Here is a 9,198-nt window from a genome sequence, read left to right as displayed (position 1 = left end):
TGTTAGACAATGAATAAAGAAGACTGTAGAAGAATTGATGCATTTAAGTTATGGTGTTAGAGGAGAATATTAAAATGTATCAGAAGAACAGACATACATGTGTTGGACAAAGTCCAGCCAGAATGCTCCTTAGAAGCCAGGGTGGCCAGACTTCATCTCTCACACTTTGGACATGTTGTCAGGAGGGACCAATCCCTGGAGAAGGACACCATGCTTGGTATAGTGGAGGGTCAGCGAAAAAGAAGATACCCCAATGAAATGATGGGCACAGTGTCAGCAGCAATGGACTCAAGTGTAGCAATGACTGTGAGGTTGGTGCAGGACTGGGCAGTGCATCCTTCTGTTGTGTATAATGTCGCTATGAGTTGGAACTGACTCGGCGGCAACTAACAACAACAACCCAAAATAATGACTTTGACTCGGGAATGATCAATCTTTCTTTTTGACAGTAATCACAGTGAAGAAAACTCCCACTGCACAATAGTAAGATTATGTTAGCAGGCAGCCCATCCAAAGAGACCCTTTAGTAATGTGACGGCACTGTGGCAGACAGAGAAATGAAAAAGATGTTTCTTCGAACCATGTTATCTAGAAAGGGGCTGGCCAGAGTAACAGAGAGAAGGAAAAAAGTCTGTCCCCGGCACCTTTGCAACACTTGGTATGGTACCTTTTCAAACGAATCTTTGCAACACCCAGTAGAAAACTGGCATTGGACCAACGTTAAACAAGTTTGCTATTTATCTTTAATTTTTTAAATTTGTATACCAACGGCTGAACACCACACAAATATTCAGTCAAATATCATCTTGTCATGTATCCTCTGGTCAAATATTATTTCTTGATATAACTTAATTCAAGAAGGACATACCAAAAAAATTAGCCTGACCACCACTGTGAAGTAACCATAAACGATTTTAATCCACAGATTTTCACTTGTATTGACTCAGCACCTGTTTCTCCTATGCATGCATGCTGATTTTGTGGAAGCCGCTTCTGTTTTCTTTCTCTTCCCACATGACGCCATCTTCAACAAGAGACGGTGAAACGGGGCTGTCTCTTCTTCAAGAGCACTAAATATCTTCTTGTCCTCAAAGAGTTTTATCAACTTTAACATTTTCAAAGGCGCACGATGAGGCAGCTCCACATGGTGGATTTTCACTGCAGTCTCTTATTTGGAAGATGGCAAAACAGCCTTGGATGGCTTCAAGTCCACAGGTGGCTTGGATTCCTAGCACAGTTGTAAGTGGTACAGACGGAATACTAAGCAGATCTGCTCCAAACACAGCTGGGTGAGACAGCTTCATTTAGGGGAAAGTCGACCAAATTATCAAAACTTTCCTAATGGCGAGATTTGTTCCAGCGTTCTGTGGCTTCTTAACAAGGGGAGTGGGAACCTTCCGGCATAGTCTCTATCACAACTCCTCCAGTTCACAGCATTACAGAGTTTGCTTCGCCAGTCGGGGAACAACAGGGACGGGATTTATATTTGCTCCAGAATCAAAAGCACGAAGATGTCTACACTTTCATAATCAGAGTGGCTGTGTGGTCGTCTCATTTCCTGCCAAACGGATCTGACCACACTTTTAACCCTATGAAAAGAGGCATAAATCAAAACAGGATTCATCTGTAGTCTCCAGACCGCTTCCCTCCAACCAACAAAACGCCATTAGCATTAAGGTGTGTTATTTGTGTGTCATTTGAGAGAGTGCAGGCAAGCAGTCAGCCCTGGACCAAAAGACTGGGAAGGCGAGTCAGTCCCTGAGGACTTTAAATGGCTTAGAAATGACTCCACAACAGGGAGGTATGTATCTAGCCCAGTTAAAAGAAAAACGAAAATGACGTTACCACAGCCTAGAAGAGTTTTGGTTAATACGCTGGAAATCTCACATTCTTGGTCAGCTTGGATCACCATAAAGTAACTAGGCACTGAGTAGTAGGGGAGTATATGCCTGAGCTTCCATATAAAGCAGAACCCTCGCCAATTACAGCAGCTCACACGTCAACAGTATTTTCCCAGGAGGGTGGTAGCGTTTAAATAGGTGTTCTGTAAGGAAGTCTGCAAAACAGCTAGTCAAGCTTCATATTTAATTGTACACTTGTTACATTTTTATGCCCACTTATCAAATGCAAAAGAGGAATGTGGCAAATTTGCCAATGCTATTCTGGAGTGAAGTACCGAAATGGAGTCTTGGGGTGGCACTTGGAAAGGGTAGCTGCTGCGAGAAAAATGAATTGGGATCTATTCTGTAGGCTAAAAACGTCCTCATCACCACAGCAAAGCCAAGCACACGCGTGCACACACACACACACACACACACACACACACACACCCCAGTAAATGAGATGGTGTTTGGGTTCTTTTTTTTTTCCCCCTTTAACTTTACCTGGTGGCTGCACATCCGCTTGAACAATACCAGCCCGATTTACAGCTTGTTCTTTCTCTGAGAGAGAAACAGAAAAATGACTTCAGAGGGGGCAGAGAGTGGGGAGAGTACCTTTGCATTTACATGGGACAGTGGCATGGGATAATTAGAAAACACTTACAAGGCTGTTAAATTCAGAGACACCAGAATTTACAAGTTTTTAAGTTGTGGAAACAAAATCATGTAAGGTGATATTGGATGTTTTCAATAAAAGACAGCAAGCCATACTTCAAAAGGAAAGCTTCCCTTCTAACAACTTTTCTCTGTATTCTCAGCATTTCAGAAAGGCAACAAAACAGAAAAAGAACAATTTTGAAAGAAACAATTTTGAAAGAACTGGTGGGCGTGAGAGTACGAGGGAAAGCTGCTGAATTGAAGGAACAAGGACAATTAACAAGGAAACGATGTCGTTTATATGTCTAAAATGCACTCCACAGAATGAGACTCAGAACTAAATATGCTATGTTTTTGATAGGAAATAGAGCAGAAAATTAATCTTTGGGTGGGTGGCTTTGGTTTGGCTAATTGAAGCTTCCCTAATTGATTGCAGGTGCTGTGCCAAGCAGCGAGCACGCTGCAGCTACCGCGGTTACGCCTCAGTCTTCGGAGATGTCCAACATGCCAGGATCATGGGAAATTGGGCAGTTCCTGTCTGTGAGCTTCAAGCTGTCTGACAACATCCTTCTAAGTGGTTGAGAAGACACTCAAGGTCTGGGAAAACAAAGACTTATCACTTTAAGTATCTGGACAAACAAAAGGGCAGCTTTTCAGGAAAAAGACTTGGAGCCAAGGATGTTTACTGCTCAATCACAGTAATTAAATGTTGTGATCAGACCTTTGTTTTTAATCGGATCGACAGTGTTTCTTTAAGTCCGCATTTAGCCCTTCTTTAATATTAGGCCATTTTCTTTCTTCCAGCCTCTGGATTCTCATAAAGTTGCACAAGCATAAAGGTACATGAGACAGGGTTTTACCAAATCAAATCTGCATTGAGCTTGCCTTCTTGCGATGTGACAGAAAGTCAATCCTAAGTGACCTCCCTGATAGTTCTATCAATGCTTAGCTTTGCCCAGGCAAATAAAACACTGGGTGATAGGGATTATGTGAATCCTGACATCCAAGAGGGAGAGAGTGAGCAAGCGAGGCTGTCGCATAATGAAGCTGATTAGAGACCATGGCCGATGGCTTCACAGGGCTACTCTGAAAAGCAGCAGATGAAAGGCAGCCAAGACCCTCAGAAGCAAGGTATATGCCAAGAGTGCTGCCATGGACAATGGAAAAGAGGGAGACTCTTAGGGGCCAGACTTCCTTAAATGCAACACGAAAGCACTTTCCTTTCCTAAGATGTTTCATTCTCAAAGGATGGACTGGTACCCTCGGTTTCCAAGGCAGTCTCAAAGCATGTCTGCTCTCACATGATCTTAGAACCCACCAAAGAGTCAAGGGCCACGCTGTCATCCACCTTGCCAGCAACAGAAATGGATCTAATTTTCCAGATCTAAAAGGCCAAAGGTCTACTTATTAATAATATGGAAGAGGAAAGAGATGACCGTTTAAAAATAACTGTCAGAAAGCATTCTAGATCTACGGACTTAAGAGAAGGAGGCATCCTGAAGTACCCAATAGATTCTAAGAGGTAAGCACTGCAAAGTCAAAGCAGCTGGCCCACTGCAAAGCAGCAAATGCAGCAGACTTCTGGCGGTAAGGACAGAAAGCCTCCTTGGCCTTAATCTCTTAGAATGCAATGCAGAACCAAGTGAAGAGAAAGATATCCCTGTCTTCACACTTCCTCGTTCATTGCTAATGAGGCTAGAGAGAGATGGGAGATTTATTCTAAACAGGCCATAATCTCTTTATAATCCTTGTCCTAATGCAACCAACTCTAGTTTGGCTTGGCCAGGCAATTTAAACTACTTTGCAGAACCGGTTCCTACCTAGTGATAACTAGGTATTAGCATCCTATCGACTCCCCCTGGTCCCTTAATCCAGTAATGTTATATAAATACTCTGCAGTTGACGCAGTCTTATATAAATTCGTGATATGACACAGAGGTATTTTATTTGTAATGTGGAGTATGCTAAAAGGAAAACAAGACACTGGTCCCTAGAGATCTTGCCAGCACACCCTGATGAGGCAGAGAGTCGGGCTCTACCCTGCTGTCACTGGGGAAAGAGTGGATGCATGCACAGCTCTGGAAGAGGGCCTGCACAGCAGCCGGGGACTTAATCCGGGGACTTAACGATGCCAACAAATCAGGATCAGTTAATTACCAACATCAGCAGTGAGCACGTTTCTATCAGGAGTGAAGTGATAAAAGCGCAAATATGGAACATTGGGCCAGTAAGAAAATTTCCCACTCTCGAGTCTCAGCAAGCCCGACTCTGCCCCCTGGTGCTAAGGCAGTGGTTTGATTTGTAGTTTTAATTGAGGATCTTTATCTCTAGTCAAAGGGCCAAGGTATTGCATTAAAGCTGGTAATGCGTACAGACACGGTGATTTTTGTATGGAAGAAAAAGGATCTACCTAATAACGTTATATGTCCTTGAAAATGGAAACCTCTCTTTGTATCCCATGTCCATATCATGAAATACATCAACTGTGTGACTTGCTATTGTCTTTTATATTTACAAGTCAAATGAACACAGTTGTGGAGCAGTGAATTATGGCTCTTCTACCACAGTCTTTATGGTGGTGACATTGTTGTTAAGTGCTGTCGAGTCGGTTCTGACTCACAGCAACCCTGTTAAGGGTTTCCAAGAAGCTGCTGGTGGGTTTAAAGTGTTGGCCTTGTGGTTCGCAGTCCAGTGCTGATCCTACAGCACCACATCAGAAGTCCGTAGCCTTTGTAACTTTGTACAAATAGGGTGTACAGGGTTTTAACACAGGAATTCGTTAGTTTTGCCATCCTGTTAGGTCTAAAGGAGCTCTGGCAGTGTAATAGTTACGAATCAGGCTACTAGCCTCAGGGTCAGCAGTTCAAAACTACCAAATGTTCCGAGGTAGAAAAATGAGGCTTTCTGCTCCTGTAACATTTACAGCCTCAGAAGCCATATACAGAGTCGATATGAGTCGGAACCAACTCCACAGCACATAATCACCAACCACCACCGCTAGGTCTAAAAGGAGTCATCTCAAAGGCAGGCGGAGTCCTGGTGTGGCACTGTGCGCTAATGCACTGGACCACAAGGTCAGTGGTTCAAATTCACCAGCCCCTCCTTGGAAACCCTACACAGGGTCACTATGAGTTGGAATCGACTCAAAGGCACTTACCAACAACAGCAACAGAAGCAGGGACAGAGGGTCTCAAGACCATCAGGAAAGGAGAGCCACAAGCACGAGGTCCCTACTGGAAAAGACAGCGGCAGCGAGCAGAGACAGAGAAGTGGGCCTCCCAACCCCCGGAAATAGAAAAGATGAGTGTCTGGCTTGCAAAATTAGGTGCCCTCTGAGCAGTACCAGCAGTGCTATAAAGGAGCACTTAGCCCAGCAAGGCAGAGAGGTCAAGAATAAGAGAGAGACATGCCTACAGCGAGGCTGAGAAGAGGCGCGCCTGAGTTATATCCTGTGAATTTCCCTCATCAACTCTAAACTCGGTGAGTACACGCTGTGAGTTACGTGTGGCCATTGCAATGCATTATCACCCAGAAGAACAGTCGAGTGACCGTGGAGGGATGGCTGGTGTCAGAATAGGGTAAAGAAGCTTGGAGGACGGAGGTATGTCTAACTTCAGTCTCACAGGAATCAGCTTGGAGCTGATGAGTTTGATTCTCCTTTCCTTTGTGAAGCCAGAGGAAAGCAGACGTGGCCTCCATGCCATGTTTCCAACAATATGCCTAAGCACCCCAAACAGTCTTATAATGAATGGAGGATACCCCAGGAAAGGACCAGCAGACAAAACCCTAAAAACTGGTACAGAATATGATCTCAAAAGCCCTACCCTTACCCCCTGTTAACACAGAGTTAGGAAAAAACACTCATAATGTCTTCAATTTATTCTCAAGTGGGTCAGCAAAATAACCACTATAATAATCGATAATTAAGAAACTCCAGTGGCACTGTGGGTTAGGTGTTGGACTGCTAACCACAAGGAGGTTGGAGGTTCAAACCCACCAGGTGCTCCACAGGAGAAAGATGAGGCTGCCCCTGTAAAGATTTATAGTTTTAGAAAACCTATATAGGGTCACTATGAGTTGGAATCGAATCAATGGCAGCAGGTATATGTATGTTGTTGTTATGTGTCGTAGAGTCGGTTCCGACTCACAGCGACCCTGCATAGGGTTTCTAAGGCTGTAAATCTTTACAGGAGCAGAAAGTCTTATCTTTCTCCTGCAGAACTGCTGACCTTGAGATTAGCAACCCAATTCGTAACCACTACGCTACCAGAGCTCCTTGGGTGTGTGTGTGTGTGTGTGTGTATATATATATATATATAATTACATGTATGTATGTTTTATACATAAATAGGAGGGGGTGGGGAGAAGTGTACGTGGAGAGAAGTGTGCAGAGAAAGCAAATGCAGCAAAATGTTCACCACTAGGACCCCAGGTGAAGGCTATGCTGAGGTTTCTTATGCTACTCTTGTAACTTCTGTAAGCGCTGATTTTTTTTTTTAATTTTTATATTGAAAAAAAGTGCAAAATAAGTATTAAAAATGTCCAGTAACATTATAACTGTTTCATGATGATTCCTTTGAAACTCATCTACTCCTTTTTTAATAGCAAATATCAAATTTAAAAATACCCTTTTAGTGGTTCTGCTTTGTTGTTGCTGCCTGGATACCTATTCAGCATTGGAGGCATACTGGAGGCAAGTGTGACCCAGCTGGGGCTGAGGGAAACCAAACATTCACGGCAGTGAGCATGACCCAGCTTGACTGATGGGAACTAAATGACCGTGTGGTCAGTGTGAATCAGCTGGCTGAAGGGAACCAAATGGTCACTGGGAGCACTGGCCACTCCAAACACTGAATACACTTGTTTCCCCACCAGAGTCTCAATGAATCCAGGAAGCTCAACTTCCTAAAACCTTAGTCTGATTATGCATTTCACTTGATTTTATCATGAATGGAATGAAAAGCATATACTAAGCACCTGCCATGTAATCAGGAAAATGTTTTCACAAGGTAAGAATTATTTTCATATAAGGTGATTTCTTGAAACCTGTTCCAAAAATGTAAAGCATGCATTCAGCTGGGGGCAGCAAGGGGCAGCAGAAAAAGCATGTGGCTGACGTAGAAGAAAAGGTCCCCTTACAGCCCTTCCATCGTAACCTGTTGCTGTCTGGGAAAATCTCCTCCATTGTCTTAAAGGCAATGTGAGATAGGACACTAAGCAGCAGACCACATCCGGGCAGTTGGGGTTTGCGTCCACTAGCAATTAATGTACTGGGTGACCCTGACAAGTAACTTAGATGAAGGGACAGAATAAGCTAAAGCCCTTTTTGGAAAAACCCTATGATTTTATGCTTTTGTGTGTCTCATTAAAATAAAAAATGAACAGAGTCACAGAAATAGTCTAATTTGGTATCATTTTACAACTTGGCCTCAAATGCCTACTCTGCACACTAGTTTTAAAAGGCCATGTGTGGACTTCTGATTGGGGCTATAGCAGCGAAAACCGGTAAGGTATGCTCTGGTGAAAATGGAGGGGGATCTCACAAAGGAAGCACTCATAAAACAACTCCAGAGACCTGGATCTACCATAAGATCCAAGACGTCAATTTCCTGCACTTACAAGTGTAAAAATCACGATATCAAGGAAAATATGGCGAGTTAGGAATCTGGAGATAGGACTCCCTCAGTGACTACCCTGCCCTGGTACAATTTAGAGGGCAGGGCTAAAGCCAGTCTGGGTCACAAAACCGAGCTAAAAGCGATGCAGAGGCATCTGTTAAAAAAAAAAAAAAAAAGAGAGAGAGAGAGAGAGAGACATAGGAGACTACACATTTCTCCTTCTTTCTCTCCCTGTCCCACCTTCAGTGCTCAGCCCAGACATCAGGCGGGACAGTTTTCCCACTGCACAGAAAGAGGAAGCTTGGCAGCGACGTATGATGTCACTCGTGGAGCCACACATCCAAAAGTTTCCCCAGCGGGACACCTCGCATCATTGCACCGTGGAGTAGGTTCCAACTCCAGACAACCCTGTGTGGGATTTCCGGGGCTGTGGGTGTGAGCGGGAGCGAAGTGCCTTGCCTTTCTCCCACGGTATGGCTGGTGGTTTCGAGCTGCTGACCCTGTGGTCTGTAGCTGCTGCACTGCCCAAGCTCCCTGTGCAGCACCAATTCAAAGCAATCTGTAAAACCCCAGCATAACAGGACTCAACTATCCTGAGAATTGCGCTGTGCAAATGCAAATACCTAACCAACTTTCACAGACAAAAATAGTGGACAATCTTTCTCCCATTAACTCCCCAATATCTACCTGTGTACCTCTCCAGTAGTGACTAGAAGAGGGCCCTGAGCGAGTGGACACCCCACCCCCTGTTGGAGGCTTCTAATTGCACACACACTGATGGTGTAGCTCAGGACAGTCGACCACAGCTTCACTTCTGTTCCAAAGGGTTGATTTTTGTCTATGCATCTATATTACTTCTGCTTTTGGTCCTTTTGATTACACAACTTTCCTGGAGGTGGGAACTTTTTCTCCCTACGTTACCCAAAAAGAGACAGCAATCGTGGCCATATAGCCAAGATATAAGCATACCCCATAATATTCCACCACTGAGACAAGACCCAGCAACACCTGCTAAGCATTACATGTGAAAAGGGAAGCCTATC

At 44.1% G+C, this 9,198-nt stretch overlaps 1 protein-coding gene across 1 annotated transcript in view; it reads right to left on the bottom strand.

Moving 5' to 3' along the window:
- Positions 1-1,551: 1,551 nt before the first annotated feature.
- SMIM20 (small integral membrane protein 20) overlaps positions 1,552-9,198 on the bottom strand; it is a 27,231-nt gene continuing 19,584 nt past the window's right edge. The window contains exons 2-3 of the mRNA XM_006866303.1: positions 2,385-2,441; positions 1,552-1,589 (exon numbers count right to left, since the gene is read on the bottom strand). Coding sequence (XP_006866365.1) covers positions 1,552-1,589; positions 2,385-2,441 — 95 coding nt within the window. The remainder of the gene's footprint in view (positions 1,590-2,384; positions 2,442-9,198) is intronic.

Source organism: Chrysochloris asiatica, unplaced genomic scaffold (genome assembly GCF_000296735.1).
Source record: "Chrysochloris asiatica unplaced genomic scaffold, ChrAsi1.0 scaffold00089, whole genome shotgun sequence".
NCBI lineage: Eukaryota > Metazoa > Chordata > Mammalia > Afrosoricida > Chrysochloridae > Chrysochloris > Chrysochloris asiatica.
This window is presented reverse-complemented; position numbering and strand designations above follow the sequence as displayed.